General features: G+C 37.2%; 2 protein-coding genes across 5 annotated transcripts in view; one reads left to right on the top strand and one right to left on the bottom strand.

Annotated features, from left to right (window-relative positions):
* Nucleotides 1-17,418, top strand: part of SETD9 (SET domain containing 9) — a 39,839-nt gene extending 22,421 nt beyond the window's left edge. For 2 of the 3 annotated variants that reach the window (XM_012721898.1, XM_012721896.1), the window contains one exon: nucleotides 17,338-17,418. The gene's annotated coding sequence lies outside the window, so the exon portion shown is untranslated. Of the gene's footprint in view, nucleotides 1-17,324 lie in introns of all 3 variants that reach the window. The other variant, XM_012721900.1, reaches the window with a different exon arrangement.
* MIER3 (mesoderm induction early response 1, family member 3) overlaps nucleotides 1-21,586 on the bottom strand; it is a 34,142-nt gene extending 12,556 nt beyond the window's left edge. Inside the window, exons 1-9 of one of the 2 annotated variants that reach the window (XM_004678307.2) lie at nucleotides 21,556-21,586; nucleotides 20,032-20,056; nucleotides 17,315-17,460; nucleotides 9,162-9,296; nucleotides 7,128-7,248; nucleotides 6,154-6,239; nucleotides 5,906-5,978; nucleotides 3,223-3,374; nucleotides 1,248-1,329 (exon numbers count right to left, since the gene is read on the bottom strand). In XM_004678307.2, coding sequence (XP_004678364.1) covers nucleotides 1,248-1,329; nucleotides 3,223-3,374; nucleotides 5,906-5,978; nucleotides 6,154-6,239; nucleotides 7,128-7,248; nucleotides 9,162-9,296; nucleotides 17,315-17,460; nucleotides 20,032-20,056; nucleotides 21,556-21,564 — 829 coding nt within the window. In that variant the 5' untranslated portion in view covers nucleotides 21,565-21,586. Of the gene's footprint in view, nucleotides 1-1,247; nucleotides 1,330-3,222; nucleotides 3,375-5,905; nucleotides 5,979-6,153; nucleotides 6,240-7,127; nucleotides 7,249-9,161; nucleotides 9,297-17,314; nucleotides 17,461-20,031; nucleotides 20,057-20,975; nucleotides 20,988-21,555 lie in introns of those variants that run through there. The other variant, XM_012721895.1, reaches the window with a different exon arrangement.
* Between the last annotated feature and the right edge of the window lie 89 nt (nucleotides 21,587-21,675).

Genomic DNA, 21,675 nt, shown 5'->3' with positions numbered 1-21,675 from the left:
CAGGAGAGGTCTGCCACGCCACGTGGTCGCCTCCGGGGCAGGCGGGAATGGAACTCATGCAGAAGTGGCTTTAGTCTCTTAGTGCAGTGCTTTAACCCGCTGCGCCACCAGGGAGGGCCGAAAATACCTTCTTTTGGCCTTACATTAAAACCTAAGTTCCTTAGAGACCATAAATAATCAACACATATTTACTTAAGGCGGGAATCGAATTCATGCGGAAGTGGCTTAAGCTTCTCAGTGCTGTGCTTTAACCCGCTGTGCCACCAGGGAGGGCCGAAAATACCTTATTTTGGCCTTACATTAAAACCTAAGTTCCTTAGAGACCATAAATAATCAACACATATTTACTTAAGGTCAGTATGGAAACATAAATAAGAAAGAAATAGCCCAAGCTCTCTAGTTTGACTAAAGATAACAATCCTAACAAAACTTCCTGGACGATGTTAGTATTCAAATTTGCTTGGGGTAGAGAAGACCTGAAGTACCGCAATCAAATGACACTGGGGCTCAGGTCCCCATAGTCATTTCCAGTGCATCATACAGGTGAAAAGTCAACTGAACTAAGGGAGAAACCAGCACTTAATTTTTGATAGTTTTGTGAGCTTCAAATAATTTTTTCAAAGCAGCTTTTACAAGAAAACATTTCAAAAGATAACTTCAACCTATAAGCCCCAGGCATTTATATAATATTACTAACAACTATTTTACTCTACATATACTTAATGAAAACAACAGTGCATACAATACATTTATATGATTTTTTAAAAAAAAATGATCATTTTCTTGACACATACAAAACCTAACCATTGCAAAAATATTATCACATGAATACTAAAAATATACTTCTTGCAATAAATGCAATGGATTATACATTTCTTTTTTTAATCTTTAATCTCTTTTTCATTTCCTGTCTGATTTTTTTAAAAAAGAAAAAACAACTTTTTTTCCAATGAAATCATAAAATCATTCTTGTTAATTACTTTGGATATATTGTCATCTCTGGGGTCTGCTTTGTTCTGTAACTATTTCTTCAAGAAAGTGGAGGTGACAGGGGGGTAACTAATTTGTATTTGAACAATCTCTGGTACGTCTAAAAATAGAGGGCAAGAAAAGGAAAAAATTATTTGCTATGAATACACATCGTACAAAAATGTTATAGGATTATTTTGTCCTTTATGACACTTTGCTTATTCTGATCCCCAAATGACCATCCCTTTTTACTTCCCTCTTTTGACCATGTTTCTTACCTTGAGATGACTTTCCATTGCAGCAATACCTTTCAGTTGCTTCCTTTATATTGTGGTTACACTTCAGAAGTTCATATAATGCCTGAAAGAGAAGGGAAAATCTATTTAAAAAAAAAAAATCACTGAAATTTCATATACTAGCATCTTAAACATGAAACTCAAAGAGTTCAACAAAAAGCTGAAAATGCTAATTTTAGTAAAGTTGAAGGTGTGTACATCCAGAAATTCGGTATGGCAGGTATCCTGTGAGTTCGTTTGTTTTCACTCTACCTCTCAAAAGACATCTACCATGATTTTTCTTGACTATTTATTGCTAGGTCTTCTGAGTTGGGGAATCCTCTTATTGTAGAAGATTCTTTTCTCGTTGGGAAATATTACTACTATGGCCATGTCTTTTATTAACAGTTACTCCCTGCCTTGGAGTTTTAATGAAAGGGGAGCAGTCGCAGGCCTAGGATAGAACAGTTACTTTAATGACTGGGGTTTGTAATGGTTTCAGCTTGTTCTCAATTAACCCCACCTACAATGAAAGGTGTCTTTTTCTTTTAATTAGAATTTCTCCCTACTACATCTGTTTGGAATTGTGCCTACACTAAGTGGCAGCAAATTCAGCTGAAAATTAAATAATACTGTAACTTCCCAAGTTTCAAGAAAGGCAAGACTAGCTCAATATCAGTAAACCTATTAATATATCAAGGGATTAATAATCAACACATTAAAATTAATAATTTCAACAGTTTAAAAATATCTGACAATATCCACTTCTAATTTAAAAAGACAAAAACTGTAACTATTTTAATTAGATATTACTTTCATAAATAATAGACTATATCTAACCAAGGGCTAGAATTATTCTTAATGTAAAAACCTTAGAGATATTTTATCTTCCATTGAGAGAAGTCTAAAAACTCTTTATTATTATCAAATGTGTCTTGAGGGTTATAGCTAACACAGTAAGAGATATAGCAGGAATAAGTAAATGGTAAGAAAGGAAAAAAAAGTATAACAACTTTATGACTAGAAAACCTAAGAAAAGTAACTAAAGAAATCAATAAAGTACATACACACATATAAAAGATAAACAAGAAATAAAAGTTATTAGATGTAATGCTGTTAAAAAAATCTGAACAATATTTACAAAAGTTAAAAAAAAGTAGAGACTCACATCATATTCGAGGAGTAGGAGATTTAATGTTTTAAAGGTACTATTCTAAAATTAACTTACAGTTTTAAACAGGAATAACAGTAGAAAAACTCAATGAAATTTCTTTTTGGCAGCTGACAAAGTTATTTTGAAGTTCAGTACGACTTCTCTATGTCACTAGGGAATTCAGGTTTGAGTCCACCTATATGTGGACTCCTTACTAATGAGTAATCATTAGTAAGGATAACCTAGACTGACGATACATAGTGAAAAGGTATGAAGAGCTAAAATGACATCAGGTGGCAAAACTAGAGATATTCAAAATACTCTTCACAGGTATTATTTCCCGTTCCATCCCACACACAATCAGGAGAGTGTTCTGCATTAACAGGTACAGAGTGCTTCAAATTCTCCTAAAATAATTTATACAACTTTAATAGACATAAACTTTCAATCATTTCCTAAATAAAGTTCAGGAATAATAAAAGAAATACTTGTATTGTAAAATCTAAAAATTCAACCACAGAGAATGTTTAAGTGATAGTACAACTAAAGGCTGGAATAGACAGTTAATGTGAATGGGGTATTAGAAAAAACCTAATGGCAAAGAAAAGACTAAAATGATTAAATGGACATAAAGTTGTATCTAAAGTATGTATATATGTATAGAAAAAAGATCAGAAGACATGAAACAATATAGCATGGTTACTGTTAAATGTTGGGAAATTTTTTAGTATTTCTCAAGGTTTGAAAATCTATCAGAAAAGAGACATCCAAAAACACTTAAATATAAGATACTATTAGTTAGCTGCTGTTTCAACTTAAGTTTACCTGTTCATTGTCCCTTGTGTGAGTTCCTGCAGAAATCCTATCCATTACTTTTTCATTTCCAGTTCTTAATGAGGTCTCAACAAGGTACTCTTTAACTTTGCTTTCTAAAACCACACCAGGGCGCCAAAGTAATTGGTCTTCATTTTCATACACTGATAAAGAAAATCTCATTAGCACAGTAAAAATAATATGCACACTCAAAGATGTCTATAAACTGTTCTTCCTTGATGGGTCACACACTACTGAAACAGTAACTTAACTTTGAGGATATCAAAAATGTAATTGTCTGGAAAATTGAGGCTTTCATTAGAAGTTTAAGAGTATTTTTTTAAACTTTATTAAGGGGCAAATGTCCCAGTGTACAGCAGAACACAAAGTTGAATCTAAAGTAAAGTTAATACATTAGTAAAATCTACTGTGAAAACTCAGAATGGTATCTTAGCATTAAAGAGGGGGTTAAAATACCCTGTATAAACTCCTTAATAATAACCTTACTGAATTTTTCTCTTGAACTCCCTAAATGACACCAGGGTATATCTAGAGGATAAAAACTATAAACAAAAATAAAACCAAACCAAAATAATGAAATACCTATACCTAAGAAAGGCATTTTCTTTTTTTTTTTTTTCACTGATTCCCTCCCCTGTTCTGTTCCCCACTGTGTCTCTGGTGAATCCTCTCACCTCCTGCACTTCTGGCCTATACCCTAGCTCTTGTATGCATATTTAAATCAGGAAGAAAAATAATCAAAAATGGAAATGATAAACAGAAGTAATTTTTTCATAATTGCTTAAAAAGACTAATAATAAATTGATAAGCAAAATGTCACTAAAACAAGAGGCAGGTGTTAACACATACTGTTGCTGTGCTCAAAACTTCTACTACACAATAAAATAATACATTTTGTCCAAATATTTATCTCCCTGCTTCAAATCCAATCCATTCTAAGTACATAAATAGTAAAAATAGGTAACAAAAATAATGTATTGAGAGCTTACTAAGCACCAGAGAATGTGGTGCTTTATATTCACAACTGAATAAGGTAGCAATTATCATCATCAGGGAATAGAAAGGTATGGCTATGAAGCAGGAAAAGTGACTTGAGGGAGGTTTCTGAAACCGGTTACTTTACTTTTTAGTCAAAAGTATGACCATAAAATAATCTGGCTTTATCCTTCAAAAGAGAGAAAGTACAATATTCCTCCTGAATGTATAACAGAAGAGAACATTACCCATATTACATTTAAGCTTTACTTTGGCTCTAAGAATATGTAAAGGCATTTGCACGTGGAGAAAGAAAGGCTAGGGCATCAAAGGATGATCAGCTATTTGATTCCCTGGGACAAGTGTCTTACATTGCTTTGAAAGCATTTTAGGAAAATTGTGTTGATGGGGCTGGCAAAGCTAATGAGCCCAGAGCAGCCAATTTTCACATCCTTTAAATGAGATATAAGCCCTCCCTGATGGCACACTGGGTTAAAGCGCAGCACTATAAAGCTCTCCACAGCCCCTGCAGCATAAGTTGGAGCCATCCACATGGACAGACTTCTCCTGTCTCACCCACTGCTCCCCTCAGCAGTGTTTTTCGGTCAGTCTGCCTATTATGTCTCTGGTGAATCCTCTCACCTCCTGCACTTCTGACCAGTACCCCAGTTCTTGTATGCATAAGTAAATAAATCTTGAAAATAAATAAATGAGGGATAACCTGATATACAGGAAAGAAGATAGACTCTGGAAGTATTGGGTCACTGTGCTGTTTTTGCCCTAATGACTTCACAGGAATGAATCAACTCTTTAATGAAAGGTTAAATGCCCATGGTCAAACCTTCTTTGTTCTCAAATTCAGCTGGGAAGGTGTTAACTGTATTTTTATTTCCCACCACTTTAACCCCTCCGTGTGTCCAGAATCAAGCATACTTGGAATCTACCAAAACTATGGTTGAAAACTGATTTTCAATAAAAAAGCGGATTTCATATATTCTACCACCTACTTTTCAGGGTTAGGGCAGGAGAACTTCTTTCTCCTTAAAAGTTTTCTTTCAAGAAAAAAAATATTAATCTTGTTATGTAAAGTGACAGGGTACTACCCACTTCTACTAGAGCAGGATGTTGTCCAAATAGCTGCACCTTAGAGGCTCTCCACTACTTCAGCAGGCAGATAGTAAGCATACTGCCTAAAACACATATATGGAGAGAAGGGCAATACACTGTCTCGGGGTTAACTTTGATACAATTTTCCTAAATCAGGCCTAAATGTTTTTTTGTTTTTTTTTTTAAAGATTTATTTATTTACTCATACAGAACTGGGGTACAGGCCAGAGATGCGGAGGGTGAGAGGATTCACCAGAGACAGAGTGGGGAGCAGAACAGGCAGATAAACGAAAGTACACTGCTGAGGGGAGCAGCGGGCAGGTCAGGAGAGGTCTGCCGCGCCATGTGGTCACCTCCGGGGCAGGCAGGGATTGAACTCATGAGGAAGTGGCTTTAGCTTCTTAGTGCAGTGCTTTAACCCGCTGCACCACCAGGGAGGGCCCAGGCCTAAATGTTTTTAATCTGGAATTTTCCCTGACCCCAAAACTATTTTTATACTACCAAGAGGTTGGTAAATAACCAGATATTTAAACAAATGCATTAGGGATAACTTGGTCTACTCAATATTATCAAAATCAAAACCCCTCCTTACCTTTCTCATCACCATCATACTCTCCAAGATAAGGGGGAATCTCTGCCTGATACTGCAAACCAATCATTATTTCCTACAGGAAAATTTAGAGATTAATACAATACGAATTCCAAAACTCATTAATCAGTTATAAGTCAAAATAAACACCATCTTGCAACATCAAAATTATCCTAAATCATTTCAGAAATGTGTTTGAAAGCTACTTCATTCCACATGGTCTACTAAGTGATGATGGTAAATCAGCTTACCTTCCTTAAATCTTCAGGTGAGTTACCACCATCTGTTTCAGCATCTTCAACCTCTGATTCTTTATCCCCATCACATGTAGTATTTGCTTAAAAGAGGGAAATCAACAAAAGGTTGAAATACTGCTTACTTTTTGCAGTATTTAGAATAGTGCTTGGCACATGATAGTTTAATAAAAAACACTGAATAAATGAAATCTGCATAAATATATGAAACCCTTATATGACTGTCACATTTTGACATTAGTCAAAACAAGACACTAAAAATACTAAACAAGTCTATAGTATTCTTATTATTACCTGATATATAGTCAAAGTTTGGGGAGACAAGAAAAAAACCAAGAGAGTTACCTTAAAAAAGAATGGAAAACACTGGAGTTCTGATTACACTAATCAAGAATGAGATACTCAAAAAACTGGGCATTGGATCCATCAAAATTATGATTTTGCACACACATATTTATTTAAACTTGTTAAATGAACAGTTCTACAATAAAAATATCTGAGAATTAAACAAGGTTGCACATAAGAAAGTACTTCACTTCAAAGATCTTTTAAATATTACTGATATATACTAAGGGATATACCAAGAATTAAAAAGAAAAGATTATCAAGTACATCATTAAAATAAAAAAATACTTTCTGAGGAACTGATAGTTTTCAAAGCCAGACCAAGGGCCATTTAACGGACATGTAAAAATTGTCTATAGAATTTCATGGCTGAACTAAGACTGGTTACCATAGTAACAGATGAATCTTGGGAAAGAAAACAAAACAAAAACTAAGCAACTGTTTACTCTTAAGACAGCATAATCAGTTTATGTCTATTCCCCAAAAAGCTGTAATTTTATTCAGATAATAACAGTATCTTATTTCAGTTAAGATAGAATATTCTGACATAAACTACTGAACATGATAAAATATACAAAGTTAGAGTATCAGTGCTGCTATCAATCTGAACTGACTAGGTTTCTTACATCGTAAAGGCCTAGGGAAGAAATCAGAAGTTTCATGGGAAGTCACAGATGGTGTCAGATCATCTGCAGAAGACTGCGTTTCCTCATCATCGCCAGACAACAGATCTTTTGCTATTTCTTCCTGTAAGAACAGGAATGTAGTGTTGTTGGAAGTTAGAAATGATTACCTCATTGACTTAAAAAGGTTATAACATTCTGAGCCCTCCCTGGTGATGCAATAGGTTAGGACGCAGCACTGCAAGTGAGCCACAGCTGCCTCAGTGCAAGGTCGATCCCCCACCCCAGAGGTGACCCACATGGCGTGGCAGACCTCTCCTGACCCACCCATTGCTCCCCTCAGCAGTGTACGTCATAGATCTGCCTGTTCTGCTCCCCACTCTGTCTCTGGTGAAACCTCTCACCACCCCTGCACCTCTGGACTATACCCCAGTTCTGTATGCATAAATAAATCTTTAAAAAATAAATAAAAACTACATAAAAAGTTACAACATTCTTCATAGACATAGATGATATAATTAAAAACTAGCTGAAATTACCTTAGTTTTGAGAAATTGGAATTTGTTTCATGTATATATTTAATAACAATATAATATTAAATAGTATTATTTTACACCTGTAATTGAATAAACAATTTGCCTATTTTGTCCATATGCAGAAAGCTTAGCTGAAGCTGCAGTTTAACTTTTAGTGAATTTAAAGTAAAAATAATCTTTCTAAATGTTCAACAATTAAATTCACTTTCTGACAACATAAATAAAACAAGAAAAATACCACTTTTCCAATCACTTACAGTCCAACTAATGAATAGCTCAGAATAGTAATAAACATTAAAAGAAACAGCTTTAATTTTGAAGTAAGTCTATAGGCATCCTTGTGCCTGACACACAGTAGGCTAGACATTCCATATTTGCTCAATGACTGTAGTTAAAAGGATTCTGATACATTAATATCACATTTGACTGAACAGTGGGAACAACTTATAGGAAAGGTTTCCAAGATGTGAATTGCTCTCCTTGCCTGAGATCTGAAAGGTAAAGAAAATGTTCCAGATATCTGTTAGCAGAGACCATGTCTGTGAGAATTTTCTTATCAGTAACCAGGCCTGTGTTTGAGACATATATCATGGAAGTGTTGGCTACTGTGGACTTTGTCACTCTCAAAACTCTCCAAACACACTAGAACTAAGCTAGATTATCTGAAGCCTTCATCAATCAGTGCATTCATGTTCACAGGATCAAAAGAAATTAGGGCAAAATTTAGGTTAGATATAATGTCTACATAGAAAACTTTAAATTATGGGAGAAATGTAAACATAACGTATTATAAACTACTTCCACTTTTTTTTTTTTTAAGATTTATTTATGCATGTAGAACTGGGGTACAGGCCAGAGGTGCAGGGGTGGTGAGAGGATTCACCAGAGACAGACTGGGGAGCAGAACAGGCAAACTGACGAAGTACACTGCTGAGGGGAGCAGTGGGTGGGTCAGGAGAGGTCTGGGGTGGGGATCAAACTCATGCTGAAGTGGCTTTAGCTTCTTAGTTGTTCTTTAACCCGCTGCACCACCAGGGAGGGACCACTACTTCCACTTTTAAAGTAGTATGATCAGGGCCTTCCTGGTGGTGCAAGAGCTTAAGTTACACACAGCCACGGCAGCATGAATTCAGTCCTGGCCAGGGAGCACAGCAGACCTCTCCTGTCTCTCCTGCTGCTCCCCTTCGCAGTATTTTTTCAGTAAATATGCCTGTTCTGCTCCCCACTCTGTCTCTGGTGAATCCTTTTCACCCCAGCCTCTATACTCCTGGCCTATACTCCAGTTCTTATATGCATAAGTAAATAATCTTTAAAAAAATTAAATAGTGTTATCAAAGTCAGACAACATTTAAATCAATCACCAAAGTTACAAGTGTAATGGGTCAGTAAAAATGTTCTCATTTCATAATTATGAAGTGCTTTAAATTTAAATTAAGGAAACATAAATAAAAGAGACAATGGTAATGGATCTGGAATTTTTCTTTTAAATGCTTGTACTTACTTTGTCTAGTGTCATATCTGGTAGTTCATCTGCAAGTTCACTTGGGGAGCTATTTGCACTGGAATTTGCAACTGCTGGAATTGTAGGTTCATAACCATAGAATGCCAGTAAATCTTCTAGAGGCATATTTCCTTCCTATTCAAACCAGAGCACAAACATGAACTCAAAAAATGTCACAATATGAAACTGCAGATAATTGTGATGCTGTGAATGTTCATAAAACACATTATCAAAACAGCAGTACAAAATCAAAGTCAAATATTAGTTCTTTCTGTCAGAAAACAGAATCAAACACCTAGCACCCTTAGTAGTATACTAACAAAAATTCTAACAATTAACAGCTTTTATTTTCTAGCCTAATTTTGCTTGTTTTAAAAACTCCTCAAGTACCTGCTTTAGTGCAAACCTTCTTTTTTTAAGCTTTCACATTAGTATAGAGAACTGCTTGAAAATATTCCAAATAATCAATGACTTCATGTAATTTTCAGCTCATTTCCTTGCAAATAACAGTTGAGCACTTGGTTTATTCTTCATGTTAATTAGAAGATACCTATTGGAAAATCTTAGCTGAACATTTACTAACACCAACAAAATTTATATATTAATGTTTAAAATTCAACTCTCCTTTTTTATACAGTAGTGTATATACTCTATACCTTTTGTTTTAGATTTTTTTCCCCAAAAGCATCTGATTAAGTTTTTATTAATACCATCATGTTACATGTGAGAAAAGTAAGGCTTAGTTGGTTTTAAATCCCAGTCAGCCGGTTTCTTTACTGGCTATACTGCGCTTTGATAAAAGGATAAACTGCCTATCAAGCTGCTGTAAGATTCATCCAGTCATTGTTCTGCCCACCAACTCATCTAAAAGTGAATGTCCTTGTAATTCATTCTTAAAACTATTTTAGTGAACTACTAACATACATTCAAATAAATAACCTCAAAGCAATAGTTCCATAGACTAGTTAATTTGTTAGATAGATTAAGAGTATTGTCAGACTATTAAGGGACTCATTTGTAAATCTTGTTTATTGGTTTGGTTTAGGACAAAATACGTAAGTCAGGAAATAAACAGCATGAAAATACTAAAGCAGAGAATGCAAAACATGCCCATAGATGATCACAAAGGGAGCTCAAAAGAGCCAGTGATGACTCCTGAAAGCCAGGTGGTTAGCTGCCCTCCAGGGCTCAACAGAGAGCAAATCTGGGGGCATGAGGGTAGGAGGACTAACAACTGGCCTTTACCTTTCAAGATAACATTTTTTCAGTATGCCTGATCAAAAGAAAATCCATGCTAAATGAATTTAGAATAAGAACTAGACAGAATGCTAATTTATAAGTCTATAGTAGGACATACACACTATTCTATTGACTTTATCAATTTGATCACTCATGAAATCCTTCCAGACTGGAACTGAAATCAGTAAAAAGTCATTCTGGGAGCATGAAATCACACCAATTGAGTTGGATAGTCAGAATGGACATGCCGGGGGAAATAACATGAATTCTTCTTCTCCTAAACCAAAGAACTCTTTGAAGGTGACCCAAATCAGATTTAGAGCCTCTCTAGTCCTGCTTCTTGCAGAGTCCATCCCCTTTGGATCACTGGAGAATTATGAAAAGGAGCAACATGACTTTATTTCTTCTTAAAATACTAGGCAGCTACATAAGACAAACTAAGCAAGTGGGAAAGAAAGAAAGCAGGGAAACTAGTTAGGAGCCTTATACTGAGTTAGATATTAACACAGACATGGAAAGAAGTGAACAGATGAGAAACAGTCTTTGGTGGAATTAAAGGGGCTTACTGGATATGTGAATGAAAGGATGATGCCTTCAATTTCTATTTGAGCAACTGCCTAAATGATAGTAACTTTTACTGAAAAAAACACTAAAGGAAGGAAAATTTGTTGCAGGGAAAAAATCAAGTGTTTTGTAGAAGTAACAAGTTAAGTTTAAGCAAGCTATGTAAAATCCAAGTAGAAAAGTCAAGTTGGCCAGAAGCCTGGAGCTCAGAGGAGAAGGCTGGGCTGAAGATATAAATCTGGCTTTCATTAGCATCTAGATGATATTTAAAGCCACAGGAGTTGATGAGTTCACTTAGGGAGAGGCTAAAGAGCAAAAACATGAAGATCTATGATTTATTAGAAGAAGTTTAAAATACTCTACCCTCATCCCAGGCAACAGGATCAACCTGGAAAATTTTTAATATGATTGAATATTCCAAATATCCATACCAGCTTGTTTTTGGAAATAGCATTCTAGGGGGAGTACAAGAATGAGAGCTTGAACTAAAGGAGGAGTTATCTAAGCAAAATTAAGATAAAAGAATTTGATTAATTTACTTGATGAACTGACAAATGAATTTAAATGGAATGTTTCTCACCTGAGGTTATAGTTATTGCTCCCTTATGAGACACCCTTGAAAATGGAATAGTCTATGATTTAAGGTGAAAGCTGAAGCAGTGGGCTTGCATAATATCCAGAAAGACAGAGTGAAAAGACAAAAGCCAGAATTCTGGTAAATAACACCACTGATTATGTGGGCAAATATAAAAAAAGTCAAAAATAAAACATAGAAAGGCACCCGACATACAACTAGGAAAAAGTAGGCTGTATAACTAGGAGAAAGCAGACTGTATTAAGGGAGAAGTGAGTGTGGAGATCAGGGGTGGTCCTTGGTCAAATATCAAAGAGCACTAATAAGTGTTGAGGAAAAAAAAAGTGTTGGAGAGGTTGCACTGAAAAAGGAACAAACACTCAGCCCTCCCTGGTGGCGCAGCGGGTTAAAGCACAGTATTAAGGAGCTAAAGCTGCTTCAGCATGAGTTCGATCCCCGCCTGCCCCGGAGGTGATCCACATGGTGTGGCAGATCTCTCCTGAGCCGCCCACTGCTCCCCTCAGCAGTGTAGTTCATGGATCTGACTGTTCTGCTCCCACTCTGTCTCTGGTGAATTCTCTCACCAGTGCCCTGTGCCTCTGGCCTGTACCCCAGTTCTGTATGCACAAATATATCTTAAAAAAGAAAAAGAACACTCATTCACGATAGGTGAGAATGCGATCTGGTACAGCCCTTGCAGAAAACAGTATGGAGACTTAAGAAAATAAAAATGTAAATTCTGTGACCCAGTGATATCTCTATTAGGAATTTATCCAGATAACATGAAAACTCTAAGAAAGATTTATCTACACCTATTACATGGCAGCATTGCCAAGTTATGGAACCAACTAAAGAGCCCTTTAATAGGTGAATGGATAGAGAAACTGTGGGTCATATACTCAGTGGAATATTATATAGCTATAAAGAGAAAATGGATGGACCTTGAATTGATTATGCTGCATGAAATCCATCAAACAGTCAAAGATTTAAGATAGTTTCACTCATCAACAGAATACAAATACCCCCTCCCAAAAAATTATACACAGATAATAGAAGGCATAAAACTGAAGCAAATTCAGCAAAAAAGAAGATAATGGTTACCAGAGGGAATAGAGGAAATAGTGGAGGAGAAGGAAGAAGGAAGTAGATGGAATATGGGCACTAGTGGTTTGGTGGAAGATTTAAAAAAGAAAAAGAAGACAATCCCAAAGAGCACTCAAGCAAGATAAGACAGACATGAATATTTTGTGTATGTCAGTGAGGAATTATTGGTAACATTACAACCTGCTGGTAGAAGGAAAGTCAAGGAATGAATGGGAAGAAAGAAAATACATACCATAAAAGAACAATGATTAACGGGAAACAGGATTAGATTTTCTACCAAATGTGAGAAATATGGGGTAGAATTACATGCTGACATAAAATAAGTAGAATAAATTGAATGCAGGAGGGATAGAACCTATGGATTAGTTTGAAATGTGACAGATATGCCAAATGCTTCTGGACAGAAAGGAAAGAAAAATTAGTATAAAAGTTGAATTTGGAGCCCTCCCTGGTGGCACAGTGGGTTAAAGCACAGCACACTACAAAGGTAAAGCAACTTCAGCACGTGTTCGATCCCCAGCCCCAGAGGAGACCCACATGATGTGGCAGACTTCTCATGACCCACCCACTGTTCCCCTTAGCAGTGTATTTCAGTTAATCTGCCTGTTCTGTTCTCCACTCTGTCTCTGGAGAATCCTCTCACTGATCCTCTACCTCTGGCTTGTACCCCAGTTCTGTATGTGTAAATAAATCTTTAAAAAAAAAAAAAAAAGGTAAATTTGTATGTATGATGCAAATAGGAAGTTTCAGGTAGTCACTCTGAAAACCCTACTTTTCCCATAAAGACATAAACATGACAATCTATCAAGGGAGAAAAAGGTAACTAACTTAATGGAAACTTCATGAACACATTCAAGGGATGAGCCAAATGGGAGCTGGATGCTAAAACACAAATTGATCTGTACTAAATAAACATTTTAAAGCAAAATTGGGAACAGTGAACTTCCTGTTAGACCTTATCAGAAGCATAAAACACTTTTTTTTATAATTTATCAAATTCTGAATTAACAAATCTCAAAATTGAGGATCTCCAATGACTAGAAGAACTTGTTTGACCCAGCATGTTATCCCAGGGAATTTTATATACAGGGATTTTTCTCATTTTTTGGGTATTTTGCTGAACCTACATACTTTTTTTTTTTAAAGACTTATTTATTTATTCATACAGAACTGGGGTACAGGCCAGAGGCTCAGGGGCAGTGAGAGGCTTCACCAGAGACAGAGTGGGGAACAGAACAGGCAGATCGATGAAGTACAGTGCTGAGGGGAGCAGCGGGCAGGTTAGGAGAGGTCTGCCACGCCATGTGGTCACCTCCGGGGCAGGCGGGAATCAAACTCATGCGTAAGTGGCTTTAGCTTCTCAGTGCTGTGCTTTAACCCGCTGCGCCACCAGGGAGGGCCTGAACTTACATACATTTTAAGGGACACGCTTAAATCTAGTCACACTTACAAATAAACAGTTGTGTAAGTTGAAAGGCTTATATCAAGAACAGATTTAGAGACAGAGGACTCACTAATGCTGTAGGCAAATGACCTAAGTCTTCTCACCTCCAATTCCTCATCTATAAATAGAAAAAATGCCATGATTTCCTTGACCTTATGATGCAGATTCTCACTGATCAGAAATCAGGATGAATCCTATTCCCAAAGTACAGATTTCACATAGCAAAGTTCCTCCCTGCCATCATCTATTTATAAATCCACAACTTAAATCAGCAAGGTCTCTGAGCAAGAAAATAAGCTAATACTCATCTAACACATCTGAAATTATCTAAGGGAGGTACATATCAATTTCAATATAATACCTGTCTGATTATCTTAAAATATAGTTTGCAAGAAAGTAAACACACGGCTTTTAAAAAACAATTTACAGAAAAGTGACAAAAACGCTGATTTCTACTTTCTTGCTGCACAAAAAACATTAAGAGAAAAATTTATATTCTAATAAAAGCATAAATGTAAAGAACTTTTTAAAAAGTTATAGCTCCAAATCTAGAATTAGGTTAAAACCTCTCAGGAAATAGTAACATAAATAAATGAAAATACAGTTTCTACATAAATCCCAATTTAATGTTTAATAACAAAAATCTAGTCACAAACTATTCTCTAGATTTAGCATAAGTGCTACTAAAGAAAACTGATTTTGTACCTGTCTTATCTTCTTTAACACATATGACTAATATTAAGTAACCACTAGCCTACCAATTTATTTACTATGGGTATAAAAACTGTTTTTTGAAAAAGAAATTAACATCAAGTCCCTAAAACTGTTAACATAAATTAATGTCTAAATCACTAGTGAACTTAATATTATTTTAAATTGTACAGAAAAAAAAATTAAAATTTCTCCTAAAAATTAACTGGCATTACTCTTCATATTGCATCTGTATGTTTCTTTTATTCATTTTCATGTTTCATTAAATGCCAGTAAAAAATGGAGAACATTTCTGCACAATTATGTTTTGCAACAGTTAGGAATCACAGGTCACAGAAGTAGCAGTCACTTCTGGAAATAACTCCTCCTTCTCTCAATGAAGTGGCAAGCCTTCTGAGTAGACACATCTCTTGTGTTTTCACAATTTGTAAGGAATCACCTGTATTTTCCTGTCCCAATTTCCAAGAATATAAAACTGTCCCAGTATAGAGAAGTTGAAATAATAAAAGATGTATAATTTTTCCAAATCTGTATGTTCAGTGAAGAGGTTACTAAAAAAGATTTACTAAGCAAGACAAAAATTATGGAATAACCAAGTGTTTATAACAATGGTTAAGCAAGTAACTTTTTGCTGTTGATTGTTCCTCTAGATGTCTTCCAATTTCCTTTTAAAACTCACTAAACACAGATCAAAGCAATTACTACTACAATCTCTAAAAGAATAAAATCTATAAAACTAAAAATAAAATTACACTGGCCTATAAAAACTTCTACCAGATTACGCACACTCACTACAAAGTAGCTATTTGCATGGCTCAAATGCAGTCTGGCACAATTAATCTTTTTCTTAAGTATACAGAAATTAGCCATCTACCTATCCTTTGCTCCATGCCCACAGCAGTGTCCTGTTTTAAAAACCTCGCCTGTCTGGTCTGCTGCTCCCCTCAGCAGTGTATTTCACTAGATCTGCTTGTTCTGCTTCTCACTGTTTCTGGTGAATCATCTCACCCTTCCCCCAACCCTGGCCTGTACCCCAGTTCTTAGGTATAAATAAATAAATCTTAAAAAAAAAAAAAAAAAAGACAAGGCAGACATGTCTATTCCCCCAATTCCAAACCAGGCTAGACATCTTTTGCTAAACACTTAAACCCTTTTCCCCATAGCTCTCTTTTGTTTGTTTGACTACGTTAGAGAATATAAGCTCTTACATTTCAAGGACATTGTCAAAAATTGCTCATTTCTTCAACCCCAGAAACCATCGTAGCCCTTTGCCTACTGATGATTCTAGGTGGATTACCTAGGCTGCCCACTCTAAAAGGTAAGATGGAATAAAGCTGAGGCAAAGTGTGAGACTCTTGATTATCTTTTCTCATCAATAGGTCACACTTCATTAATAGCCCCAAAAGAGCAATAGGAAAAACTTTTCTTATTGAGTATTTCATTTTAGCAATTCCATTGCTCTATTCCAAAATCTGTTTAACTTTTACAGGAGATAAATGTATTTGTATATAAATACTTACATACATTATATGTTATACGTATCTTAATGAATAAAACTAACTGCAACTATATTGGATATTTAGAAAATTTCAGGTTCACAGGAATAAACCTAGTGTCTAGGCCCTAAAGATTCTGCTTATATATTCGTATGAAGCAAGAAATACAATAACCTACCCCAGCTTCACAAAGACAGGAGAGGAAATTATATAAGAATGTGTCTTGTTTTCAAGAAAAAAAGGTATGAATATTCAAAAGGGTTATTATTATTCAGTATTATTCCTGAAAGTTTGTTATTCTGGGCTGAGAAGAAATTTGCAAATAAGGTTAATTTATAGATAAGCGTAATCCTATGTTTTTTGAAGGTGAGCCCTATGGAGACCTCTCTTTATAGTCCCAGTATAAATATGTGTCTAAAATCCAATTCACTTGATTTTATATTGGTTCCAGTTTAAAACATTATAAATTACATTTACTCCTGCCAACTCTTTAAAAGATAACTAACTGGGGGCTGGGAATAGAATGTTACAAACTCATACCGTAAAATAAGATTAATGGTTTTTCTTTCAATTTTCTTACAGTTTTCTACCAGATTATAAGTTATTTGACGGAAAAGTCTTCTTGCTGAATCATTTAATGTCTACTTCAATGATCAGTTAAACTCAAGTTCAGGCCCTCAGTAAAATTATGTACGATGTGAAGTGGGCTCGGTATGGATTCAAAACTAAGTTTAGGATCTACAAGTCTCCATATCTCAATATTCTCATTTGTAGATGATCAGATATACCTACTTCTCTGTGCTGTTGGAAATTTTAAAATTAGGTTAACAGATATAATTTTGAAAAATTAAATGAAAATTTATTTATTCAGCTACTCTTCAAAAAAGGAGTGACAATATGCAAAAGTTAGGTCAAATACAGAGATTCAATTCTATTTTTATTTCAGGTAGATATTAATTTACAATGGAATTTCAAAATCTTTACTGTATTTGTATGAAAATACTAGAGTAAATTCCTTTACCTTTTCTAAGTCTTCAATTTCAGAGCTGAAGTTTTTGCCCTCGTCCATCATTTCCTCTTCTTCAAGAGTTCTTTCATCATCATAGTCATGGACCAACATCTCAGCAGTGGGGTCAAAATCATGATCCTCAGAAGACAAAGACCCAACTGGAATGAAACAAACTGCATTACTCTACATATTCACAGGTTACTTATAAAAGAAAATTTGTGTTCTTCTGCTGGTTCCTTTTAATGTTTATATGTGAACTTTATAAAATGCATTTACTATATCCCTTACAGGTTATAAAGTGAGATCATATAGTTCTGAAAAGGCAGAGTAATTTACAAACACTTTTATAAGGGATGTAGTTCATGAGAACAAGTTATATGGCAGCACAGTAATTTATAATTTAAATGGAGTGGTTTTGAAAAAATGTTCTAATAACAATGGCAAACTTCCTTATGAGTTTGTTTAACATACTTGTTTAAAAACAACAGAAAACTGTCAAAAGAATTATGAGCAAAAAGTTTGACAAGAATCTAATACATACTCAGGCCAAATAATTTGTGAGAAGAGAATACAAATTTTTCCCAAATTCAATTCAAATGAAGGTGCAAAATACAACAGAAATCTTATTTACGGAACAAAAACAAATGTGAAACAGCAGCAGAGCAATTCAGTCTTTAAAAACACTAAATCACTTTTATGTCTAAAATAGTATTTCAAGCTCCTTAACATTAATCAGACAAATGCATCAATTGTCAGAGTATACTTTCTCCAGATTACTAATGAGGTTCTTAAGATTATATAAAGGAAATATAGAAAATCATATCTAAAGTTTTCAGAAGATATAATCCCTCTAAGTTGAATTAACCAATATTAACTCAACTTTGTAATGCTTTTTAAGAGCAAATATGAAGTAAAGAAGATATTCTAAAATCAACTGGCAAAATTACCAAGATTCACAATCCCAAGGTAATGAAACCAAAGCTCTGAAAAATGGGATTTTTAACCATTTGTTTTATTAAAATATCTAATTAAATCAGTGATTCTAAAGAATAAGAAAGGTATAAATACCAGAATCTTGGAAAGGAAAATGGAAATGTGGAAGGAAGCATATTCAACATAAAAAGTTGAATTTCAGTCAAGTTATTTAATATTTAAAATGAGAAAAAAATTAAGGACAGTGAGACCATTACCAATACGATGAGCTAAGCCAAAGATAAACAGGAAAAAAAAAAACACACACACACAGACAAAATTTCAAAGGTTTTGATTCTGAGTTTGAAGAACTCTAATCATTAATCTTAAAAAACACAATTTTGGTGAAACTTTAATTCATTAGGTTTATAGTATAGTATTTTTAATGCTGAAAGATATATTCTGTTCACTTAAAACCAATTAAAGTTTATAAATAGCATGACTTTTAAAGAGAAAAGAAACACATTTATCAAATAACTGAAAAGCAGAATATCCATCAGAAATTTCTTTTTTGAGAAATTTCTGGATACCTCTGCATGCCAGTGTCATAGATGACATAAATAACTTGTAAGGACAAAATTAGGACTCTTTAAGAACAAAGTTCTGCCTTTTGTAACACCACTTAGCATAGCAGGTTTCTCCCTTATGTAGAAGGGCACCCAATATGCACCAGAAATGGATGGTCAGAGGATCTACCTCTGCTTTGTCACTGGCTTTCTGGGACCTTAGGCAAGTCTTTTTAAACTTTCTGGGCCTAGGTCCAGTTTTTCATTTATAAATGCATAGGTTGGCTTAGATGACCTCAAGAGTTTCATGTAATTCTAAAATCTTCTACTTTGGTTAATTGATTAAAAACAGATTATAAGTCTGTTTGAGAACCAAAACCACAGTCTTTTTGCTTTTTATTTAGATTACCACTTCTTAAAAGCAGACAGTGATGCAAAATGGAAAAATTCCATTATCATCCAGATGTTTGGCATCATGTACATAAATACTGTTTTCCTGAACTCAACTAGCTGTAACAAAGAAATGTTTCACTCAAAATTAGAGAAACTTTAAAACAAATTTTAAATGTAAAAATGTAGACAACTATTTTTAAAATAGCCACAAATTTCTTCTACTTGATGTTATTTTATAACAACCTACATAATAATCAAATAAGACCTTAAAGCTAGAATAGATATACTAAGTAATATGCAATGGACAAAGGCAACATGTAATGGAAGAGGTGGAAGCTCATCCAGGTTCTGCTATTAAGTAGGTGACTCTCAGGGTTATTTAAAAGCATTCTCAACAGCAAAGTGAGACTGTGAGAGGGGTAAGAGGCAGCTAAGAGAAGGCCCACCTCAAAAAGTCTATATTACTACTTTTCTGTGCCAAACTTGGAAATTTTTTTTTTTACTAAAACAGCTTTTCCTCTCATTTTCCAACTTTAACATATGTATATATATATCCATTACGTAGAATGGAAATGGGGAATTATGATTAATAGCTAATATAAGCAACCCAGACTTTGATAGAGTGTCATTTTCTCTAAAAAAACCAAAGTTAAAATCTAAAGTTAATTGCTAAGGATAGCAGAAAGTTGATTTGGGTTTAACTGTTTAAAGTTTGGAGAAAAAATAAGATGTGTGAGAAATAAAGACATTACTTACAAAACTCGCAGGGCAAATTTTGGTAGGAAAACCTTTAGCAAGAGACCTCTGAGCCCCAATGCCCTCTAGAACCCATGGAAGAGGTAAGAAAATAGGACAAACCTGGGCTCGAACTTCCAAAAGAAGCCTAGGAGAGAGAAGAAAACGTGCGGTTAGATCGCGCAGCCCGGGTACAAGACAGCGCCGGCAACAGGGCGCAGAAGAGGCGGAGCCCAGCGCTCCTCCGCAGCTGCCAAAAGTACAAGACGTAGCTTAGCTCCAAACGTTCCCGGCCCCTTTCGGGCCCCTCTTGGCTGCCTCGCCTTCCTCCTCAGGTCCCCAGTGTACAAACTCGCAGACCCGGGACGAAACCCGAATTCTAACAGACAACTCCAACCCGCTCCTTTGGAGCTCAGCAAGTTAAAAAGTGGAGAAGCAAAACAGAGCGGTGGACTCACAGCATCGGTCCCTCACCCCCTGTAACTCAGGAGTGCCCCCAAATTCGGCCCGGCTTTCCAGAGCCCCAGACAACCCTTAGCAACATAACACCCTTTCCTAGAAGGGACTTGCCTTTCCGAGCATCCACTTCACCCCCTGGGGCCCAGGAGCTCAACTCCGGGGCGGTCTTCTGCCCCAGAGTGTAGGCAGGCTCACAATCGGACACTCGCCCCCAAACCAAACAGCGAGTCCTCCCACCCCCTATCCTCCCGCCTGCGATCGAAGACACGACCCTTGAGTCCCAAAGATGCCTGGTCTTTCCAGGGTGTTCAGTCCCTTCCCATGTCCGCCAGCGAGCCTCCTCGCTTCAGCTAGAACCAGTCTGGGGGTTCGTGCTGCGCCACCACACTCCCCCCAACACACACAACCCAGTCACTAGTCCGAGGGGGGAGGTGTGGGGGGGGGCACAGCCAGGACAGCTTGGCTAGCCCAGCCTCCCTGCTTCCTACCCAGAGAAGAGTGGGTCTACTGAGAGTCCCTGGAGAGAGGGTCCAGGATCTTAGTCAGCTCTCCACAACCTCCAAGAGCTCCAGCACCTCCAGGTCTGCGGGACAGGGAGTCCCGCTCACCTCCCGCGAAGCAAGGCGGCCGCGCATCTCGCTCGCCTTCGCGTCCAGAGCAAAGTGGAGCGTGAGGCTTCTTCGCGCCGCAGCTGGGATCCAGCGGGCTGGGAGCACAGATCACTCCTCTCGCAGGGTAGTGGCGCAGCCCGCTCCCCGCTTGCAAGACGGCCGCGGAAGGAGGTGGGGGGGTTGGGGGGGGGTCGGCCGGTTTCCACCCACCCCGGCCCTGAGAGGCGGCGCAGAGGCTCCGGCGGCCCGCGTCAGCTGCCCGGGGGCATGGCCCGACGCCGTTCTCCGGCCGAGGCTCGCTGCCGCTGATCTCAGCCTCCCGTCCCGGCCGACGCCCGGCCGGATCCCGGCCGAAGCCTCCGCGGCCTAGTCCCGGAGGGAGACCGCTCCCGCGCCCGCTCCCGCCCCCTGGCCGGCCCCGCCGCAGTCTGTCGCCACCCCGCGGCCCCCGCACCGCCGTGCCTCCCCCTGTGGGGCCGCAAGAAGGGCCCCGGATCTGCCAGGCTGGCTCAGGGTCTGTGGGGAACCGCCAGGCGCCCGCTCAGACCAGCCGCTCCTGCCCGGTTTCCCTGCTCACCTCCGCCATATTGGTACCTTTAGGGCGAACGAGCAGCGCCGAGCCCAGTCCCCGGATGGGGCGCCTGAGCCAATCGCAGCCGCCGCCGCGGTCCGCCCGGCACCCGCCCGGCGGCGGAGG

The sequence above is a fragment of the Condylura cristata genome, unplaced genomic scaffold, assembly GCF_000260355.1.
Source record: "Condylura cristata isolate star-nosed mole 26May11 unplaced genomic scaffold, ConCri1.0 scaffold00007, whole genome shotgun sequence".
NCBI lineage: Eukaryota > Metazoa > Chordata > Mammalia > Eulipotyphla > Talpidae > Condylura > Condylura cristata.
The sequence above is the reverse complement of the archived record's forward strand: the minus strand, read 5'-3'. Positions and strand labels throughout refer to the sequence as shown.